General features: G+C 40.8%; 1 protein-coding gene across 1 annotated transcript in view; it reads right to left on the bottom strand.

The window, feature by feature from the left end:
- The window catches only part of OGA (O-GlcNAcase), a 182,125-nt gene that overhangs the window by 35,314 nt on the left and 123,256 nt on the right, over positions 1-23,555 (bottom strand). The window contains exons 13-14 of the mRNA XM_029610211.1: positions 7,097-7,185; positions 5,582-5,774 (exon numbers count right to left, since the gene is read on the bottom strand). Coding sequence (XP_029466071.1) covers positions 5,582-5,774; positions 7,097-7,185 — 282 coding nt within the window. The remainder of the gene's footprint in view (positions 1-5,581; positions 5,775-7,096; positions 7,186-23,555) is intronic.

Raw genomic sequence — 23,555 nt, 5'->3', positions numbered from 1 at the left:
GAATAACTTGGTTAACCTGATTAACTTTGTTTGTTTGCTTTTATATACCGACATTTGTTGGAGTACATCACACTTGTTCACATTATAACAGATGTAATAGTATGACGGGGAGTCTTACTATTTATACATTATAACATTAAACTTTAATGGGTTAACATAGAACATAAAATAACATTGTAACTTAAGTATGGGATGTTGCAAAAGTCAGAAGTAGAACTGGGCTAGGGGGCCTCTTAAGAGATACTATGATACAATATATACAGTGTAGCATGAGACACTCAGAAACTACAAAATGATAAATTTGAGGTAAAGGCAATATATGCATTATTTATTGGCTTTGATTGACACTTTATCAGATACACAGTCAATATAACTTATTTTTCAGTTTTATATGTCACACCACACATTCATGTTACCATTTTATATGTTTGTTTTAATTATGTTTTTTATTTATTTATTAGTATGTGCTATTTATTGTATGTTGTAGCCCCTGACGCAGCCCCATTGAAAGAGGGCAAAACTCTACCTGAGTTGGGCTTGTTTGCAAGTTTGTGTCTCTGTTCAATAAAGAAATCCAGATCGGACATTCGGCTCGCCTTATCGATGGCCTCCTGAACCATCCGGTCCAGTTCTTCTCGGAGACCTGGAGCAAGCAGCCCCGGCTCTGGAACAGAAGGAGGTGGCAGAGGCATAGCCGGAGGGACCACCGTTAAAGACGGAGTCGCGGCTCCCGATGCCCTGACGGGAGAGGGTTGCCTCGGTGACCCGGTCGACGAAAAGGTCGGTGCCTTTTCTGGGCGGGGGTTTTTCGACAGCAGCTCGGACAATGGCGAGGTCGATGATTTCACTCCCTCAATGGTCCGAGTCTTTCTGTGCCGATGGTGATGTTTCTCCCTACAATCCCCTCAGTCCTGAGGGGAGTAGAAGGTGTCGAAGGCCGAGAAGTCGTCGATGCCGGACGGTCACCGGCCGGTGGTCGATACTGGCGCGAAGTTGACTGTGCTGGTTCTGACGACGTCGATGCAATGGACGAAGTCGGGATTTGAGCACGGAAGAGACGTTCCATCTTCTCCATTCTGGCCTTGCATCCTTTTGGTGTCATTAGGGCACATTTGGTGCAGGTCAAGACATCGTGCTCTCGTCCAAGACACATTACACAGACTTTATGGGGGTCTGTAATGGACATGGTGTGAGTACAGTCCGGACACCGACAAAACCCTGACGCCATGGCCATAGAAAAAAATCGAGCCGCGGTACGGTCGACGGCCAGTAGGGCGCGAGGGCCAAACTCAACTGTAATCGAAGGAAAATGGGTAAAAACTTACCGGAGTACCGCGGTCTGAAAAAAGTTAAAGGAGGGACCCCTGTGGGGCAAATTAACTTTTAGCAATTCCATGAGGAAAATTCATGTCAGGAATCTCTACAGAGCTCCTTAACCGCAAGGCTACTGCTGCACGGAAAAAAGAAGACTAAAGGGGGACCTCTGCTGGCCGCAGGGTTAGTGCCATGCTGGGCATGCCTAGTAGGGGGGCCAGTCAGAGTTCTGGAAACTTTGACAGAAGTTTTCAGTGATTGGGTTCCATCCTGTGATGTCACTCATATGTGAGGACTACCATCCTGCTTGTCCTGTGAGAACCACAGTGTTTATCCCATGCCCCTTTGAAGTCCTTCACAGTTCTGGTCTTCACCACTTCCTCTGGAAGGGCATTCCAGGCATCCACCACCCTCTCCGTGAAGAAATACTTCCTGACATTGGTTCTGAGTCTTCCTCCCTAGAGTTTTAAATTGTGACCCCTGGTTCTGCTGATTTTTTTTCAACGGAAAAGGTTTGTCGTTATCTTTGGATCATTAAAACTTTTCAAGTATCTGAAAGTCTGTATCATATCATCTCTGCTCCTCCTTTCCTCCAGGGTGTACATATTTAGATTCTTCAACCTCTCATAAGTCATTCGATGAAGACCATCCACCTTTTTGGTCGCCCTTCTCTGGACCGCCTCCATCCTGTCTCTGTCCCTTCGGAGATACAGTCTCCAAAATTGAGCACAGTACTCCAGGTGAGGCCTCACCAAGGACAGGTACAAGGGGATAATCACTTCCCTTTTCTTACTCAATATTTCTCTCTATGCAGTCCAGCATTCTTCTGGCTTTAGCTATTGCCTTGTCACATTGTTTCGCCGACTTCAGATCATTAGACACTATCACCCCAAGGTCTCTCTCCTGCTCCGTGGACATCAGTCCTTCACCCCCCCCATCGAATACAGTTCTTTCGGATTTCCACACCCCATATGCAAGACTCTGCACTTCTTGGCATTGAATCTCAGCTGCCATATCTTCGACCACTCTTCCAGCTTCCTTAAATCCCGTCTCATTCTCTCCACTCCTTCCGGTGTGTCCACTCTGTTGCAGACCTTAGTGTCATCCACAAACAGACAAACCTTACCTTCTATCTCGTCCGCTATGTAGCTCACAGATATTGAACAGGACCGGTCCCAACACCGATCCTTGCGGCACTCCGCTTAACACCAATCTCTTTTCAGAGTAAGTTCCATTTCATCACACATTGTCATCTGTCCGTCAACCAGTTTGCAAACCAGGCCACCACCTTGGCACTCACTCCTAAGCTCATTTTATTCACCAGCCTCCTGTGCGGGACCGTATCAAAAGCTTTGCTGAAATCCAAGTAGATGACATTGAGTGCTCTTCCTTGATCCAATTCCCTAGTCACCCAGTCGAAATGGTCAATCAGATTTGTCTGACAGGATCTTTCCTTGGTGAATCCATGCTGCCTCTGGTCCAGCAATTCTCCCGACTGTAGATAGTTCACTATTCTTTCTTTCAGCAGCGACTCCATCACTTTTCCCACCACTGAGGTAAGGCTAACCGGCCTGTAGTTACCAGCCTCCTCTCTGCTCCCACTCTTGTGAAGCGGGACCACCACCGCTCTTCTCCAATCACTCGGCACCACTCCCGTTTCTAGGGATCTATTGAACAGGTCACACAGCGGACCCGCCAGCACATCTCTGAGCTCCCTCAGTATCCTGGGATGAACCTCATCAGGCCCCATGGCTTTGTCCACTTTCAGTTTCCCCAGCTCTTCCCACACATTCTCCACTGTAAACTGAGTTACATCTACTCCACTCCCCTCCAGTTTATTATTAACTAGCGACGGTCCTTCTCCTGGGTCCTCTTTAGTGAACACCGAACTGAAGAATTTGTTTAATATTTCTGCCATTTCTTCATCTCTCTCTACACATTGATCCTTTTCACCTTCCAATTTCACTATACCACTGAACTTTTCTCCTTTCTCTGATGTATCTGAAAAATGTTTTGTCACCTCTCTTTACCAATCCTTTCTTCCGCTTGACTTTTTGCCGTCTTGATTACTTTCTTTGTCTCCCTCAGTTGTACTAGATATTCTTCTTTGGGATCCTATATATCTTTCTTGAATGCTGTTCTTTTTAGCTTTTATTTTGTCAGCCACCTTCTTTGTTCTTTTCTTTACTTTTCTAACATATAGATTAGTTGCCATGATAATTGCTCCTTTTAGTTGGGTCCCTATTGATCCACATCTTTCTTGCTCTCCCAGCCTTCCTCCAGGTACTTCCCCATTTCATCAAAATCCGTGTTTTTGAACTGCAAAACTCGGGTCTTCGTGCTTCTTCTATGTATCCTTTGTGTGATATGAAACCATACCGTTTGATGATCACTGGTGCTGAGGTGGGCGCCCACCTGGACATCAGAGACATTATCTCCATTAGTGAGCACTAAATTGAGTATAGTTGCCTCTCTTGTGAGCTCCATTACCATTCGTTTGAACAAAGCCCCTTTGCAGGGCATCCACTATTTATCTACTATTGTTATATTCTGCAGAAGGGATTCTCCAGTCTGCATCCGGCAGATTAAAGTCTCCAACGATCACCACTGCTCCCTTTTTTTCCCATCTTTTGGATGTCTTCACAACCAGATCTGTCATGCTCTTCCTTTTGCTTTGGAGGCCTGTAAACCACTCCAATATAAATGGATGCCCCATCATTTTTTTTTAGGTTGGCCCATAGTGCTTCTTCATTGCCCCATCTCCCTTGCAGCTCAGATGCTTGGATATTGCTTCTGACATAAAGAGCCACTCCTCCCCCTTTCCTATCCTCTCTGTCCTTCCTTAACAAGTTATAGCCCAGTATTGCCGTATTCCAATCATGAGATTCCGTGAACCACGTCTCCGTGACAGCAACAACGTCCAAGTCTGCCTCCACCATTAGGGCTTGCAGATCTGGGATTTTATTGCCCAAACTATGAGCATTTGTGTTCATAGCTTTCCAGCTTTTCTCGTTCAGGTTACTGCTTTTCCTGGACTCCTTTTGTGACTTTAGTTGAGTTTTGTTATTCACTTCACCCTTTCCCTTTGCAATTGTGCAAAGGAAAAGATTAGTGCCTCTGATGACAGAGTCATCCAGCACAATGAGATTTTTCCTTTGGTTACTGATCTGGAATTTCTGTATGCATTGGGTTTCTTCTCTCTTTTCAGATAACACTTCAATCTTTTTCTCAAGAGCTTCTTCAGTATTTAATACAGAGAAGGCTTTTTGTACCTGTTGCACTTGATACAGTGTGTCTCCGCATCACAGGTCTAATTCTACCAGAGCCACTGTAATCCTGTTGTTTTTTGAGTTCCTTAATGCTCTGTGAGAGTGTGTGTGTGTGTGTGTGGGCAGACTTGTGGGCTGCACAGCTGTCAAGAACGGGTGTCTGTGGGTCACAGGTTTTATCCAACCTGAGCCCACTGTATATCTTTTTTCTTGACTTTTGGTTTTTCTATGGTAATGGGGAATTAATTCCTGAATAATGTAAAGTGGGTGAGACTTTCTTTATTGAAGCTAATTCAGCTTTAACTTCAGCCAGCTCCTTTTTCAAGGAAGAGAGTTCTGAACAAATGGGGCAAGCTCTAAGTTTCCAGATGATTTCCCTCAGAATAAAGGCTCCACAATAGCTACATTGGATAGTCCTCATTTTGGTAATTTATTTGATGGTTAACATCTAAGGAAATACCAATTTATCTTGTTGCCAATTATGAATTTAGGCAGACTATATCAGAATAACAAACCTAGGGGTGGGAGGGAGTTAAACCTTGGTCAAGCTGGGTAGATCAGGACACTTTCTGGAACTTTACTTGTCATTAGCTACTAAATGATCCCACAGCACTTTATGCCCCAATATTAGTATCTAAACAGAGATTATTAGTGACAGCTAAATACAAATAAGAGAGGGATACTAATTAAATGCTAGAATGGTTTTTTTGGTGTTTTTTTTTTCCTCTTGAATCTTAAAGCAAACCAATAGCAAGAAACCAAACAAATTAATATACAATATCAATAACTAGAAGAGAAAGATAATGAAATGAAAGCACAGAGCAATATATTTTACACAGAAGCCTTCTACAATATAATAAATTAATAAAGCAGTTTTATATTATCTGCACTGGAAAACAGACTGGCTCCAATAACAAATCCCCTCGATGTATAAAACATGAAACTTGACATGGTTCAAAATAGGACCTTGTTTAGCTTAGTCTCCTAACAATGCTCACCTCTGCCTCAGATAGTTCTTTATCACCATTGGGCTTCATATATTTCTCTTGCATGAAAGGGATCCAAGAATGTTTACACTTCTTAATGAAGGGAGTCACATCTACTGTACCCACTGCATAGCCACATATACCATCTTCATCTTCAAGAACAAAGCAGTAGTCTAAACTAAGAGAAAGTAGGCCTCCTATCAATCTGGGGGAAAAAACACAGGGATGAGTTTTTAAAATACACAATTTAGTTAAACAAGATAAACAACATATATTTGGAAGTACTGCATGACTAAGTTTCTGACATGGGAGGCAGACTTCAGACAGAGCAGAGCTCATGATCCCTTGACAAACTATTGCTAATGTTCTGAAATAACTAAGGAAGTGTCGTTGCTAGATAAGTTCAAGTTTGCTTAATGGATTTTTTTTTAAATAAATGGCTTTCTGGTGTTTTTGATAGAGTGATTTTTTTTTTCTGGAGGATATAATTAAAAAGACTTGGGTGTTTATGCTATCGGACCCCAGTTGGTATCTCAGACAGTCTGAATGTACAATTTACACTAATAGTTTTGCTGTCTCTAAGGTTAGCTAGTCCTCCTTTTGTAATAGATTCTTTTTCATGCTTATTTGAATACTCCAGAATCCAATGTTTTCTGGTTGACCTCTTCATTTTCTTGTTATACTTTAAATACTATGGACAATGTTTCTTGCAACTAAGATGTACGTGCAATTGCTCAGATTCAGTTTTCACATTTAACATGTTTGGAAAGATAAGATTAAGCTAAAGTAAAACAAGGATATCAAATATGTTGCATATTCATGGCACAAATCAGCATGGCCACAACAAAATCTTGCCACTAGTAAAACTTAGCAAAATGTTACCCACAAAAATCAGCAAGCCGGTATTCAAAAACAGCTCTTTTTTTTTTTAATACCATTTACAACTATTGTCTAAGGATTTTTCTGTGCTTTTTAAAATATTTTTCTAAAATAATTTATGTTGACATAACCACGTATAATTGAATAAACCGAGTGGCCCGGGCGATGCAGGGCACACTGACTGACTTGCTGATTTTGTGGGTGACATTTGCTAAGATTTATCAATGGCAAGATTTTGTTATGGCAATTTGATTTGTGTTTCCCTGTGTGTGGGTATCTTGTCTTGGGATTCAAGGCTTTTTTAGATTTTTAATTTACAAATCAAAATGGAACAGACATTCACAAGTCAAATATAAATTACAAATTTTTAGGTGTTTGTGTTTTTTTTTTGTTTTTTTTTTTTTAAACTCTTCAGTTCATAACCCTTTGCCAAATCTGTCACTTTTACAATTACATTCCTAGCCCTCCATGTTAAAACCTCCTTGTTATATGTAACTTTCGCCTCTTGTTAAATGGTTGATTATGTTTTACCCCTTGTTATATGTAAACCGATCTGATATGAATTTCTTTCATGAAGGTCGGTATATAAAAATGTTAAATAAATAAAATAAAATTTTCTTTTGTTAAGGTTTAATCTGTTCTACGTACTTGTCTCCAATTAGGTCAGGTTGACTTGCAAAAGGTAGCTCATCCATTGCATCATCATACATTTCTCTACAGATCTTGTAAACAGAAGCCTTTGAAAAAAACCAAACATACATTTATTTAAGCTTGAGCAAGATGTTTGAGGAGTTGATTTTCAAAAAGATTTACATATAGAAAAATGGTTTATAAGTATAAATCGCCTTTTGAAAATCAGCTGGGTGCTACTGAATATAACTTGAAAATTACTCTTAGTAGTACATTTTAATTTATTTAAATTTCTTACATCCTGCTAAATTACTACAGCTCAGAGGATTACAAAAAATAAACAAACATAGGACTAAAATAGTAAAATTAAAACATTAAACAAAGGACTAAATTAAGACAATGAATAAAAATAATAAAAAAAAAATGACAGCAGCAAACAACTCAAACCACTTAACCATCGGAGAAAGCCAAACGAAAAACATTTTTCAGTTGTTTGTTTTTTTTTAAGACTTCACACAAGTACACAACCACTGATTCAGGTAATGAATTCCATAGCTCGAATGCTGAAATAGAAAATGACCTCGCACTTGTTTCACATAGTCTGACATGCATAGATGATATGTCAAGAAGGCCCCTTTAAGATCTCAGAGACCTAGGATTGTGAATACGCAGAACAGAATTCATCCACGGGAGAGAACTGAGAAATTACTACTTACCTAATAATTTCCTTTTCTATAGGATAGATAGATGAATCCAGAACCAGTGGGTTATGCACCTCTACCAGCAGGTGGAGATGGAGCAAGCTGATGTCACAGTACATATAACCCTGGAGTGACATCAGCCCACCAGTATTCTCTGCAAGAGCCAACTGTGGACAGACTAACAAAAACTTGATTAATACCAGATAACCATTCCAGTACTCTGTGTCAACAGGAATCACAGCTCAGATAAAAAAATGTATTAACACTAGGGACTGGATTAATACTAAACAGTAATGCCATACCACATAGCCATGCAGGAGGACCAGAGCACAATTATTCGGCTTTCAAGGATGGAAAGCTGGATTCATCTGTCTACCCTAAAGAAAAGAAAATTATCAGGTAAGTAGTAATTTCTCATTTCTTAGCGACTAGAAGATGAATCCAGAACCAGTGGGATGTACCCAAGCAACTCCTGAATAGGATGGGAGGCTGCCCACAGTCCAGTCAAAACCACATGTGCAAAAGCAGATTACTTCTGGTTCTGCACATCCAGATGATAATACCTGGAAAAGGTGTGTAAGAGGACCTCGTTGCAGCTAGGCAAATGTCGACAGGAGATAATCTAACCTCCACCCATGACACTGCCTGAGCCCTAGTGGAATGAGCCCTAATCTGACTAGGTAATAGCTGCTCAGCATCCACATAAGCCGTGACTACCTCCTTAATCCAGCAAGCTGTTATAGCCTGCGAAGCCAGTTCACCATGTTTACTTCCACTGTAGAGGCCAAACAGGTGATCTGTCTTCCTGAGAGGTTTAGAAACCTCCAGATACCTCACGACATATCTCTTAACATCCAAGGATCGCAACAGGCAATATTCCTCAGCATCTCTCTCTATTCAGAGACAGCAGAAGGACTAGGGGGCATTCCATGAAGTTAGCAAGTAGCACATTTAAGACTAATTGGAGAAAATTCTTTTTCACTCAACGTACAATAAAGCTCTGGAATTTGTTGCCAGAGGATATGGTTAGTGCAGTTAGTGTAGCTGGGTTCAAAAAAGGTTTAGATACGTTCTTGGAGGAGAAGTCCATTAACGGCTATTAATCAAGTTTACTTAGGGAATAGCCACTGCTATTAATTGCATCAGTAGCATGGAATCTTCTTAGTGTTTGGGTAATTGCCAGGTTCTTGCGGCCTGGTTTGGCCTCTGTTGGAAACAGGATGATGGGCTTGATGGACCCTTGGTCTGACCCAGCATGGCAATTTCTTATGTATGTTCTTAAGTGAAAATCTGAGCCCACTTTTGGCAAAACGGAAGGAACAGTACACAGCTGTATAGCCTTAAAGTCACTTGAAGGATGTTTAGCCTGACTGAACTTTACCCTACTTGTACTAATTATAACTTGTGGAATTAGACTTGTTTCAGTTCTCCCTTTAGGAGAGAAAAAGCCAATTTTAGTGAGGCTAAACCTTCCTTCCTCAAATTTCTCCTTTTCTCTCTAATATAAGTATTACTGAAGAGGCACAAAAGCAATGTCCTTACTCACTTCCCCTTCTCTCTGAAAAATTTTAAAACTTTACCTGAGCTCAACCCGTCCTGACTGAATACAAGCACGGTCTCCAGCTGTGGGAGGAGAGGGTATATACTTTCACCGCTGCGCTAGGCTTCTTGCACCCGTCTGCCTTTCAGCTAAGTCCACACCAGCAAAAAAGCCGCTACCAGACCAAGGCACTCATCTCAGGGACCACAGAAATCACCTCAGGAATTCTTACCTGAGGGAGGGACTTTAAGATATCACCACAGGAGAGTGGGGCAAATTAATTTCCTCATGAGAGGTCTAGAATGGGTAAATGTGAATCGGTTTTTTACTCTTTCGGATAATAGAAAGACTAGGGGGCACTCCATTAAGTTAGCATGTGGCACATTTAAAACTAATCGGAGAAAGTTCTTTTTCACTCAAAGCACAATTAAACTCTTGAATTTGTTGCCAGAAGATGTGGTTAGTGCAGTTAATATAACTGTGTTTAAAAAACGATTGGTTAAGTTCTTGGAGGAGAAGTCCATTACCTGCTATTAATTAAGTTGACTTAGATAACCACCGCTATTACTAGCAACGGTAACATGGAATAGATTTAGTTTTTGGGTACTTGCCAGGTTCTTATGGCCTGGATTGACCACTGTTGGAAACAGGATGCTGGGCTTGATGGACCCTTGGTCTGATCCAGTATGGCATTTTCTTATGTTCTCCTTTTCTCCTAAACTTTAAAGCAATCCCCAGTAGGGGGATGCACATCCACCATCTGCTGGAGACTAAGAGTACTGGTGGGCTGAAGTCACTGCAGCAGTATATGTACTGTGACATCAGCTTTACTATGTCTCCATCTGCTGGTAGAAGTATATAACCCACTGGTTCTGGATTCATCTGTCTAGGCCAGTGGTTCTCAACCGGTATGTCGACAAGCACACGCAGGTGTCTCGCCACACTTCCCGGTCCCCCACTGGCCCAGCTGCTCCGCTCCCCCTGCCCCAGTGAGATAGGAACTTATCTTCCGCCCGGGCTTAAAATGCTGTGGCAGGACAAATGGAGTCAGCAGCACCAGCATGGTCTCTTCTTCTCAACCCTGCGGCCCAGAAGAGGAAGTGGAGTGCAGCAGCCACATGTGTGGGAAGAAGAGACTATGCTAGTGCGAGCAGCGCGGCCTGAAGAATGAGCTTTGCGGCGCACAAGAGGAGCAACGTTAGCCCCCGTGACCGATGGGAGTCCTTTCTCGAGGCTGCGAGGGTTGGAAGTGGAAGAGGTTGTTGCTGCTATTGCTAAGGCAGGAAATGGAGGAGGCTGCTGCTATCGCTAGTTCGGGGATGGAGGAAGAGAGTGAGTGAGCAAGCAAGCATATGTGTTTGAGATCGTGTGTATGTGTGAGAGAAAGAGACAGCATGTATTGAATGATGATCGAGAGCCTGTATGTGCAAGTGTGTGATTGAAAACCTGTTTGCATGAAAGGGTATGTGTGTGTGTGATTGAGATCATCTGCGTTTGAGAGAGATAGCATGAATGTAAGTGTATGACTGAGAACCTGTATGTGTAAGTGAGAGAGATCATGTAAATGTAACATCAGGACTTGCTAGAGACAAAGCTCCTGTACGTAATAAACTGCTTCACTGAGAAACTGGTTAAGGAACCAATGAGAGAGGGAGCTATTTTAGATTTCATTCTTAGTGGAACACAGGATTTGGTGTGAGAGGTAATGGTAGTGGGGCCACTTGGCAATAGTGATCATAACATGATCAAATTTAAACTAATAACTGGAAGGGGGACAATAAGTAAATCTACAGCTCTAACACTAAATTTTAAAAGGGAAACTTTGATAAAATGAGGAAATTGGAAAAAAAATGAAAGGTGCAGCTGCAAAGGTTAAGTGTGTTCAACAGGCATGGGCATTGTTTAAAAATACAATCCTAGACGCGTAGTCCAGATGTATTCCACGCATTAAGAAAGGTGGAAGGAAGTCAAAACGATTACCGACATGGGTTAAAAGGTGAGGTGAAAGAGGTTATTTTAGCCAAAAAAATATCCTTCAAAAATTGTAAGAAGGATCCAGCTGGAGAAAACAGGAAAAAGCATAACCATTGTCAAGTTAAGTGTAAAACATTAACAAGACAGGCGAGAGGGAATTTGAAATGGTTGGCCAAAGAGGCAAAAACTAATAATAAAATTTTTTTTTAAATATATCCGAAGCAAGAAACCTGTGAGAGAACTGGTTGGGCCATTAGATGTCAGAGGGGTTAAAGGGGCTCTTTGGGAAGATAAGGCACTGCAGAAAGACTAAATGAATTATTTGCTTCTGTGTTTACTAATGAGGATGTTGGTGAGATACCAGTTCCAGAGATGGTTTTCAAGGGTGATGAGTCAGATGAACTGAACCAAATCACTGTGAACCTGGAGGATGTAGTAGGCCAGACTGACAAACTAAAGAATAGAAATCACCTGGACTGGATGGTATGCATCCTAGGGTACTGAAGGAAGTAAAAAATGAAATTTCTGATCTATTAGTTAAAATTTGTAACCTATCATTAAAATCATACATTGTACCTGAAGACTGGAGGGTGGCCAATGTGACCCAGATATTTAAAAAGGGCTTCAGGGGCGATCTGGGAAACTACAGACCAGTGAGCCTGACTTCAGTGCTGGGAAAAATAGTGGAAACTATTCTAAAGATCAAAATCATAAGAGCATATTGAAAGACAAGGTTTAATGGAACAGTCAACATGGATTTAGCCAAGGGAAGTCTTGCCTAACAAATCTGCTTCATTTTTTTGAAGGGGTTAATAAACATGTGCATAAAGTGAACCAGTAGATGTAGTGTATTTGTCAAACATCTTCTGAAAATCCAAAGTCCCTCATGAGAGGCTTCTAAGAAAACTAAAAAGTCATGGGATAGGAGGCAATGTCCTTTCGTGGATTCCAAACTAGGTAAAAGACAGGAAACAGAGTAAGATTAAATGGTCAATTTCTCAGTGGAAAAGGGTAAACAGTGGAGTGCCTCATGGATCTGTGCTTGGACTGGTGCTTTTCAATATATTTATAAATGATCTGGAAAGGAATAAGACTAGTGAGGTTATCAAATCTGTAGATGAGACAAAATTATTCAGAGTAGTTAAATCACTAGCGGATTGTGATACATTACAAGAGGACCGTGCAAACCTGAAAGACTGGGCATCCAAATGGCAGATGAAATTTAATGTGGACAAGTGCAAGGAGTTGCAAACAGGGAAAAATAACCCTTGCTGTAGTTACACAATGTTAGGATCCATATTAGGAGCTACCACCCAGGAAAAAGATCTAGGCACCATAGTGGATAATACTTTGAAATCGTCAGCTCAGCGTGCTGCAGCAGTCAAAAAAGCGAACAAAGTTAGGAATTATTAGGAAGGGAATGGTTAATAAAACGGAGAATGTCAATGTCTCCATCACTCCATGGTGAGACCGCACCTTTAATACTGTGTACAATTCTGGTTGCCACATCTAAAAAAAAGATATAGTTGCGATGGAGAAGGTACAGAGAAGGGCAACCATAATGATAAAGGGTATGGAACAGCTCCCCTATGAGGAAAGGCTGAAGATGTTAGGGCTGTTCAGCTTGGAGAAGAGACGGCCGAGGGGGGGATATGATAGAGGCTTTAAGATCATGAGAGATCTTGAACGAGTAGATGTGCATCGGTTATTTATACTTTCGGATAATAGAAGGACTAGGGGGCGCGCCATGAAGTTAGCAAGTAGAACATTTAAGACTAATCGGAGAAAATCCTTTTTCACTCAATGCATGATTAAGCTCCATAATTTGTTGCCCAGAGGATGTGGTTACTGCAGTTAGTGTAGCTGGGTTTAAAAAAGGTTTGGATAAGTTCATTAACTGCTATTAATCAAGTTGACTTAGGGAATGGCTTCTGCTATTACTGGCATCAGTTGCATGGGATCTTCTTGGTGTTTGGGTACTTGCCAGGTTCTTGTGGCCTGGTGAGGCCTCTGTTGGAAACAGGATCCTGGACTTTATGGACCCTTGGTCCGTCCCAGCATGGCAATTTCTTATGTATGATTAAGAGCCTTTGTGTATAAGTAAGAGAAAGAGCATGTGTGTCTGTGATTGAGAACTTGTATGTAAGTGTGTGATTGACTTTTTTGATTGGGTGACTAGGGAATTGGATCGAGGAAGAGCACTCTATGTCATCTACTTGAATTTCAGCAAAGCTTTTGATACGGTCCCACACAGGAGGCTTGAGAATAAAATGAGCTTAGGAGTGAGTGCCAAGGTGGTGGCCTGGATTGCAAACTGGTTGACGGACAGAAGACAATGTTTGATGGTAAATGGAACTTGCTCTGAAGAGAGAGCGGTGTTAAGCAGAATGCCGCAAGGATCGGTGTTGGGACTGGTCCTGTTCAATACCTTTGTGAGCGACATTGTGGACGGGTAGAAGGTAAGGTTTGTCTTTTTGCGGATGATACTAAGATCTGCAACAGAGTGGACACGCCAGAAGGAGTGGAGAGAATAAGACGCGATTTAAGGAAGCTGGAAGAGTGGTCGAAGATGTGGCAGCTGAAATTCAATGCCAAGAAGTGCAGAGTCATGCATATGGGGTGTGGAAATCTGAAAGAATTGTATTTGATAGGGAGTGAAGTGCTGATATGCACAGAGCAGGAGAGCGACCTTGGGGTGACAGTGTCTAACGAGCTTAAGTTGGCAAAACAATGTGACAAGGCGATAGCTAAAGCCAGAAGTATACTGGGCTGCATAGAGAGAGGAATATCTAGTAAGAGAAAGGAAGTGATGATTCCTTGTACAGGGCCTTGGTGAGGCCTCACCTGGAGTACTGTGTTCAGTTCTGGAGACCGTATCTCCAAAGGGACAGAGACAGGAAACCAAAAAAGTGGATGGTTTTCATAAAATGACTTATTAGGAAAGATTGAAGAACCTAAATATGTATACCCTGGAGGAAAGGAGGAGCAGGGGTGATATGATACAGACTTTCAGATACTTGAAAGGTTTTAATGATCCATGGTCAATAACAAACTTTTTCCGTTGGAAAAAAAATGAGTAGAACTAGGGGTCACGATTTGAAACTCCAGGGAGGAAGACTCAGAACCAATGTCAGGAAGTATTTCTTCACAGAGAGGGTGGTGGATGCCTGGAATGCCCTTCCGGAGGAAGTGGTGAAGACTAAAACTGAGAAGGATTTCAAAGGGGCATGGGATAAACACTGTGGATCCATAAAGGCTAGGGGATGGGAATGAAGAGAAGAGCCATGGGTGTGGCTTGCTGGAATGGTGGCTACTACCTGGTGATTTATACCTTTATTCAATAAGCCTTCACATGGATAATGCAATTCCAACATTGCTCTCTGCTTCAACGGCAAGGAGAAATGTGGAAGAGAGGATTTGCATTCAGACAACAACCAATAAGGACTCAACTACACAGTCTGGCTACACAAATAAGCATGGGGGTACTTGCTTATTGCGGCGGTTACTCCCCTAAAATAATTAAGCCTGATACTTCACTTTGAATGCATATACAGCGTTGCTCTCTGCTTCAACGGCAGGGGGAAATGTGGAAAAGAGGATTTACATTCAGACAACATCCATCAAGGAATTGATCTGTGCAGTCAGGATAAACAAGCATCGGGGGTAACTTGCTTGATGCAGTGGTTACTACCCTTAACCATTAAATCTTACCCACCTTTGATGCAACTCCAACATTACTCTCTGCATCAACGGCAGGGGGTGGCAGGAAATTTGAATCAAACAATTACCAACAAGGGCCCTGAACCTGGTGGTCGGTGAAACAGATAAGTATGGGAAAATAAGTGTGGGAGCTTGCTGGGCAGACTAGATGGGCTGTTTGGTCTTTTTCTGCCGTCATTTCTATGTATCTATATATAAACGTATGTGTGACACGGTCTGTTTGCGTGAGGGAAAGAGACAGCATGTATGTGTGATTGAAAGCCTGTTTGTGTGTATATGTGAAAAGACAGCATGTTTGTAAACGTGTGATTGAGTGTATGTAAGTGACAGAGAAAAAGCTTGAGTATATGTGCGTGACAGAGCCAGTGTGAGAGAGTGAGCTTGTGTGTGACAGAGAGAGGAGAAAGTTGCAAGCAAACCATCACTCCTCCTGCTAATTCAAAACAATCTTAGGGCACCTGGATATCAAACATTCCCAGGTATGCAGAGCAAAGCATTTTTTAATCATTATTTTTCATTATTGGGTCTTTGTGCCTGCTATTTTGAAATATTTTATTGGTCTTTAGAAATTTTTGATACGAGGTTTTAATTATTGGATATTCCATTCATTAGCAGTTTTGAAATAATCTGTTTTTATTATTATGGTTTTACTGCTATTGATTTTATATTTCTTGATTTGTTTTAGGAGGACTGGTGATGTTTCTTTTTTTTCTTTGTTATACTGCATTCAGTCTCTCTGGCTTGTTACGGTTTCCAGTTCAGTTTTTGTCTGTATGTTTCTATTTATGTTTTATGGTTTCTTTACTCTTTGTTGGGTGAGGGTCTGCACATGTGACTGAGGTGAGGTATTCTGCTGGCGTGTAGTTTCTGTGTAGGACTCTATAGTAGACTGGCTTGGTCAGTTTTCCCAATAGGAGTATTGAAGTTTTAAGGCATGGTGTAATATTTTCAGTTTTGCCTTCTAAGGTGGTTACTGTTTGAGTGCTGGAAATTGGTGCCGTTTTGGTATGGGATGTTTACTATTTATGCAATTTCTGTTCATACAGAGTTCTTATCTTTCCCTTGTGTCACTTAGCATTAAAAATACCAGGCCTTTATTTTTTATTCCCGCTGTGAATTGTAATGAGCAGTGTGTGTGTCACAGATGTGAGCGTGGTCTGACAGATATGTCACGATGGGAAAAGGGTTGAGAACCACTGGTCTAGACACTAAGAAACTAAGCTTGTCATTTTCTGTACCAAACAAGCAATCTTACACTGAAATCTATAATAAACAGGAAGTCAGTACAGCTGTTTCAGCACTGATGAAATATGGTCTTCCTTGGTTAGTCCAGTTATCAGGTGAGCTGTAGAATTTTGAAGTAACCAAAGAGAACACAGAGCATAAGCTGGTAATCCAATATATAAAGCAATGAATAGTCAATGATTAGAAGAATCAAAGCTTCTAAAACCATCATAGTCCTAAAATAATCCTTGGAAAAACATGTCTAAAACCCAAGTTTAAAATAAACAGCCTTCAAAACAGAAAAATTTGTGATTACATGGACAATTCCGTGTCAAAGACAAAGTCTAAACTTCTTGCCTTGGAGACAATAGGTATATCTATATCATTAAAACAAAAAACTGTTGGAATATCAGAGTACATTTTTTTTTACTCTGCCTGTTATGTTCTAACCATTATTTAACAGCAGCTAAACATATTGTTACTAGGGCAAATGTACTGGACCAGGACTTAGAATACAGAATATAAAACTGAATGTCATCCACATAGACACTTTAGACACCACAAAGTCTGGCTAAGAGTCTGCATAACGGTGCCAAACATATATTAAAAAGCATAGCTGAAAGGGCAGAGTCCTGGGGATTACTGGTGTCTATTGGATGCCAGAGTGAGTAGAACCTATAGTAATAGTGACATCTATCAGACAAATGACTGAAATCAATCAAGTACAGTGCTCGTGATGCCACATTCACGGAGCCTGTTTAGCATGATACTAAGGTTGACAGTATCAAAGGATGCGGAGATATCCAAAAAACCCAAAACGTAGCTTTGTCCAACTTCAAAGCCTCTCTGGCAAACATCTACACAAGATAATAGTAACGTTTCAGTGTTCTGACCCTTACGAAAGCCAATCTGGAAGTGATCCAGGACCTGACTGTCCTGAAAAAGGCATCTAGTTGGTTTAATACTGCTGATTCAATAATCTTAGAAAGAAAAGGAAGGGAAGAAATGGGATGAAAACTGAGACAACAGAAATATCCAAAACTGATTGCTTCAGTAAGGGTCTAAGAGGATTTCTTTAAAGGAGTAGGTAAAATACCATCACCAAGGGAAAGATTAACAATAGTAGCAAGGCAAGGAGTGATGGTGTCTTTAACACGACCAACTGCGTGCACGTTTTTGTGCATTCGAAAATTATAAATGTTTGCACAATCGGTAAAGATTATTGCAGCAAGTTGAAACTTCCTGACTTTTAATAATTTTTGACAATTTTCAGTTTCCGATAATTTGACATCACCCCGCCCCTTCGGTCTTCCTAAAAAAACTGAAACACCCTAGAACAGAGTGCATTTGTACTTGTACTGTACATATTTCCTGCATTATACTGACTTTCAGTGTCTGCTTGTGGTATCTCATGGTTCAGATCCTCTGCTACATATACGGATCACTTTTTTGATTGTCGTGTTTTTGAGCCACTTAAGCACCGCATGCAGGTTTTCACATACGTTAGCTTGTACTGCAATATTTACTATATTAGGCTGACAACCAGTGTCAGCCTGTGGTATCATGGCATATACAGATCAGTATTTTATTTGTTTGAGCCACTTATCAAGTACTGCATGCACATTTTTATGTACGTGAGCTTGTACTGTACTATTTTCTATATTATGCTGACATCTTAAAACCTCTGCTACGCCTACAGATCACTTTTTGTCATTTTGTTTTTGGGCTACTTTATCAACCGCCAAATTCACATTTTTTGCCCATTTTCATGCATTTGAGCTGGTACTGTATTTATTATGCTGCCATCCAGTGTCAGCCTGTGGCATCTCATGGCTTAGATTCTCTGCCACTTATAGATTACATTTTAATGACTGTCATTCTGGCTTAAAGCCACTTGTCTTTTTCCTTTATCTCTTCTCATTGCTCCCTAGCACAGAGGAATTTCTGGGTGTGCCTAATTTTTGCTAAGAGACAGAATTGGCAGAAACCTTTCCAAACCTGTTTTCGGAGATTTGGAAAGGTTTATTAGCAACATACAAATCCTCTACAAAGCTGGCCCACAGTTCTTTTTATTTTTATTATTTATGGTACAGTAGATGACATCCAGGTGCCAAATTTTACAGTTCAAGGCTCTTATGCCTGGTAAGTACAGCCAGAAATAGATAGAAGTCACAGTGCCTCAGAAGATGAATCAGGATGAATGGTAAGAGGGAAACATTCATTGGTGCACATGCTGCCAGCTGTTCTAGCGTGTGACCATATGCAGAGCAAATCTGAATTGGGGGAGGGAATTTTCAGAGGTTCATCATATATTATTATTAGTGATGACATGTAAGGTTCTGAGTTTACTTTCCCAGGAGAGTGTATACAGTAGAGGGCACAAAGGCAGATATAGCAATAATGTATTTGCCAGGTAAGTACAGGCAGAAATAGAAAAACATGTAGGCCCAACTTAAATTACATTGTAGATATGCACAATACTGAGTCATAAATGATGGAACTGCAACCTGCTGCGATCAAGTACATGAACTGTGTGAGTTCACACTTCTCAATTGTATAACAATATACCTGCAGTAGTTCTAGTGAAACTGAACTTTGATGTGAAAAAAGTCAGAAAAGCTGACAATATGAAAGATATTTTAATTTGTATTGTAAGTAAATTTTAAGTTTTCTTTCAATTATAGAGCCTAAAACATAGTTGCATATTTTCATGCATATTTTCTAGATGTATGCCATACCCAGTGGTTTGAAGTACATTTTTAGATTTTACTGTACATGCACAATCCACGTTTTGACTTTTAATGATTTTGTTGGTTATTGCATCTAGTTTTATTGAAATCGTATGATACTAAAAGTAAAGAAACCATTGTCAGACTGTACTGTCAAAACTTTGAAATGGTTTGATAAAATGCTTAATTCTTGTCTGTACCATTTATAAAGCATCATTTTTACACAAATTTTTTCTGCTTTCAATTATATAGAGCCTAAAACATAGGTGCACGAAAACATGCGAGGTGGTTCTAGGGTGTTGCCATACCTACATAGAACTCAAAATATTGATTACATTTAAGGATTTTGTTGGTTTTTGCATCAGTTTTATGTTATGTTCGATTTATGTTTATATTTACTATGAACAAGCCAAAATACTACAATGTGTTTTTATTATTGCAAATCGTATAAATCTAACAGTAAACAAACCACTGTCACAGACTGTACCATCAAGACTTAGAAATCATTTGACAAAAATGGTTAACTTTCATCTGTACTTATTACAGAGCATCAATTTTTACATGAATATTGTTTTTTTTCTTTCAATTATAAAGGCTAAAACGTAGGTGCATGAAAACATATGCGCTGGTTATTCTAAAGGTACAGAATTTCGATGGTCTAGTGTTAAACCTTTTAAAATTGAAGAGTGGCAGATATTTAAAATGCAAGAAGCAGAATTTAAGTTATCCAAAATTTGAGAGACTTCTAATTGTGAAACCATCTGAAAACTATTCCATAGAAAGGGAAGACAAAAATAGTCAAAGAATTTAAAGTGGCATGGAATAAACACTGTAGATCCCTAAAGGTTAGAGGATGCAAATGGAAAAAAAAGGTACATGGGGTAACTTGCTGCGGTTTACCATTCAAGGGGCAAGATCAAAATAGGATGTTATTTGGGGTTTTTTCTGGAAATGTTCTGCTGTGGTCAATACTGACTAATTATAACTGTGCACCTCTTTGGATGTTTTTAATCCTGGGGGAATTTTGTGCTCCGTTTGTGCAGAATTCCCCCCTGCGCAGAATTGGTGCAGAAAATGGCAGAGGAGACCCCGGCATGCCGCAAACAAAGCACACCGTTCATGGCGAAGATGAAGGCTCCCGGTGCGCCGTTCACGATGAAGATGAAGGCCCCCGCATGCCTCGGGATGTACTCCACTTGTGGCAAAGATGAAGGCCCCGGTGAGCATGAATATATATAGAGAGTTGTGTGTGTGAGGAGGGGGCAGGGGTATGAGAGAGGAGGAGGAGAGGATGAGAGATTAGGAGGGAGGAGGGGGTAGAGGGTGAGAGAGAGACCAGGGAGGGGTAAGCAGGGGGTGTGTGAGTGTGGGTGCCAGAGAGAGGACGCCTATATGAGGAGATTGTGAAGGAGTGTGCATGTGTGTGAGAGATTGGGAGCTGGTGTGTATGAAAAAGGGATCCTGTGTTTGTAAGGATGCTGGCCTGTGTGAAGGGCTTGTGTATGTGTGAGACACAGCCTGTGTGAAGGAGTGCGTGAGAAAGAGACATAGATAGCCTATGTGAAGGTGTATGCATGAGAGAGAAAGGGAGCTTGTGAGAGAGTTTGCATGCAAGAGAGAAGGACCCTGTATGAGAGGATGTGTGTGCGAGAGAGTGAGGGAGCCTGTATGAGGGTGTGTATGTGCACTAGAGAAAGGGAGCATGTGTGAGGTGCAGGACTGAGAACGGGGTCAAATTTTGGGAGTGGAGATAGAGTGGAAGGGGGTTGATCCTAGAGATGGAGGGGAGAGATACTGGCAGGATGAGGAGTTGAGGCCTGAGGGGGCAAAGTGGCCAGGGGAGTAGGGAAAGAGAGTGGAAGTTTTTGAACACATAATTTATATTTTTATGTGCAGAATTTTAAATTTTTTTGCAAAGAATTCCCCCAGGAGTAATGATTTGTATCACTTGGCATTATGTTATGTTTTTTGCAGATATTAAATAAGTTTTTCTAAAAGGTTATTTTCAAAGATACCACCAGGGGGATCAAAACCCTCAAAGGAACCATAGCCTAAAAATATTGAAAAAAAGCACAAATCACCTATACACAAAAGAACGCTTCTTCCCCACACTCCCTTAGGGAGAAAAGAAAACATACTTTATCTCATCATTCAGAGTTTAAGAAACCAAGATCAATACTGAAAACACCATTGAAATCATCACTGGAATTACTAACTCCCGCCAAAGCAATCAAGCACAGAGGACTGCGCCATCAACATTGGTGCCAAAAAAGCCAACAGTATCGGCACTGAAGAAAATCTGGGAGCTGACGACACCTTTATCACCACCACCTATACTGGTGCCTGAATCAGACATTTCAATAATTTTTCCACCTACCAAAGACAGCACAGTGTTTGTGCTAAAAAGTATGGCCTGATTTTGTCACTACATTAAGGAAATGCTTGCCAGTTCTGGAGAAACCGTCCGAACATCTATTATCTCCTCAGACTGAGCCCTCAGATGAAATGAAATCTGAACCCCAAAACTTCACATTCTCTATCCATGAGCTCAATGTAAAAGATTCAGACAATCTTTTTTTTTTTTTTTTAATCAATTTTTAAACAAAATTCACAAAGAATAACTTTGTTTGAAACATTTTCATGAGATACAGGTAAAAAGAATAACAGGAAAAATCAAATAAGCATATATTATATGACTCTAGACATACTCCTCATTTTTATAATCTCAATAAATCTATATAGGCAACTTTAGGGGGGGGCATATTTACTATAATTGAGAAGATATCTAAGTCAACAATCGAGGAAACATTTGACATAGTTCCTACATAGATTAAATTTTCTTTTATTCTACAATGGGAGGAGGTTGGCTTTAATAACAAGGAATTCTCTCAAGTGGTCTGGGTTAAAAAAAACAACATATACATTAGAAATTTTTACTACACATCTACATGGGTAGTGAAGATGAAAACTCGCACCTAGTGCCAACGCTTCCGCTCTCATAGTTAAGAAAACTTTTCTCCGCAGCTGAAATAAACGGATCAGTTGACCTAAATACAATTCTTTTATATTCTTGAAATAAGCTCTCATTGTAAGACTAAAGTCCTGTTCCGAATATAATGAAATAAACAAAACAGCTCTCTATTACTTCCACTTTTGAATTTTCCAAATACTGGGTAAGATTGGAAAGATCAGGCCTATTCTCTTCTCTTAAGGAAACATTACCAGTTTTCAGTTAAGAAACTGATTTTCTTTACTGGAGGTATTTGCTCGGGTGGAATCTTTAAGCCTCTTGGAGATATTTTTTTAAAAGTCACAATAGGTATTTCACCCAAAATCTTGGGGAAATTTAAGAGAGTCTGATGTTTAAATGTCTAAGGAAATTTTCCACAGCTTCTAAACGCCTTGAGGAAACCAAAGAGTCTCGCACTAGGTTTGTAGATGTGTCCTGTAATTTTTTCACTTCCTGCTTTAGTGCCTCAGTCGCTTGCGCCTGTTCTTGTTGTGCACGAAAACTGTCCCCAGACACCAAATCCAATTTTCTCCCCAGATTCACTATTTGAGAAGTTTGTTCCTTTATTAGTTTAGACATACCTGCCATCATTCCCCAAAGGGAATCCATAGAAACAACCTCAGGTTTAACCAAATCCTCTGCCTCCAGTTCATTCAATCCAAATTCTCCTGCTGGGCCACGTTCCTCTCCAACCATAGAAATCGCACCTCCAGCTGCTCCTCCTTCTAGGCGATCCAGAGCTCTCAGCAGAGAGGAGGTAAGGAGTTCTTCCGAGTCTCTGCCGGTTCTTCCCGCAGGCACAGGCCTTCCGATAGGATTCTCTCACCATCTGTCGGGGTCGGTGCAGAAGCGGCAGGGTTCAGTGAGGATGCAATTAGAGGTTGCTTAGAATCCGGCGGACTTAAGGTGATTTCACCAGGCAATATCGTGGCCTCTCTCCGCAATCTGCCAATGGGGCGGCTGTGTACTGGGTGATTAAACGCTGCTCCACCGCATGACCAGAGTCCGCCGGGAAAATCCTGATCTTGCCCTTGCGCTTATGCGGCATGATTAACTCCCCAAAACCAAAATATTGGTCTAGGTATAGAATACGAGGAAAATAGCAAGATGGGAGCTGCGACAGCACAACTGTCTACATCGCCATCTTCGAAACGCCCCCCACCCCAGACACAATCTTAATCATTATCACCTTACTCTATTCCAGAATCACCAGGAATTCCTGAAAATCCTTACTCAAAAAGAGAACAGAGCACTACACCTATAGAAGATCTTTCTTATTCCTGCATTCATTCAAAATATGACAGATTCCATCCTGTTCAGGGTACAGAGTCTCAAACAATCGGAGGGGTTCTGAAGTTTATAAAGCCTACAAAAAGGCTCTCTGCAGTACCAATTCACAAAGCTCCCGAGGATTTGCAAATGAAATATTGGAACAACCCATTATTTGTTCCTCCAGTGGCAAGGAAAATAGATTTAAAATAAAAGATCAGATATTGTCCTGGCCATAATAAGGTTCAATTACCATATAATACTGTAGTCATGGAATCAGCTTTAAGAAAAGAAAGACGAAGATAATATT

The sequence above is a fragment of the Rhinatrema bivittatum genome, chromosome 7, assembly GCF_901001135.1.
Source record: "Rhinatrema bivittatum chromosome 7, aRhiBiv1.1, whole genome shotgun sequence".
Classification (NCBI taxonomy): domain Eukaryota; kingdom Metazoa; phylum Chordata; class Amphibia; order Gymnophiona; family Rhinatrematidae; genus Rhinatrema; species Rhinatrema bivittatum.
Note: the sequence above shows the minus strand (reverse complement) of the source record. Positions and strands in the feature narration are given on the sequence as shown.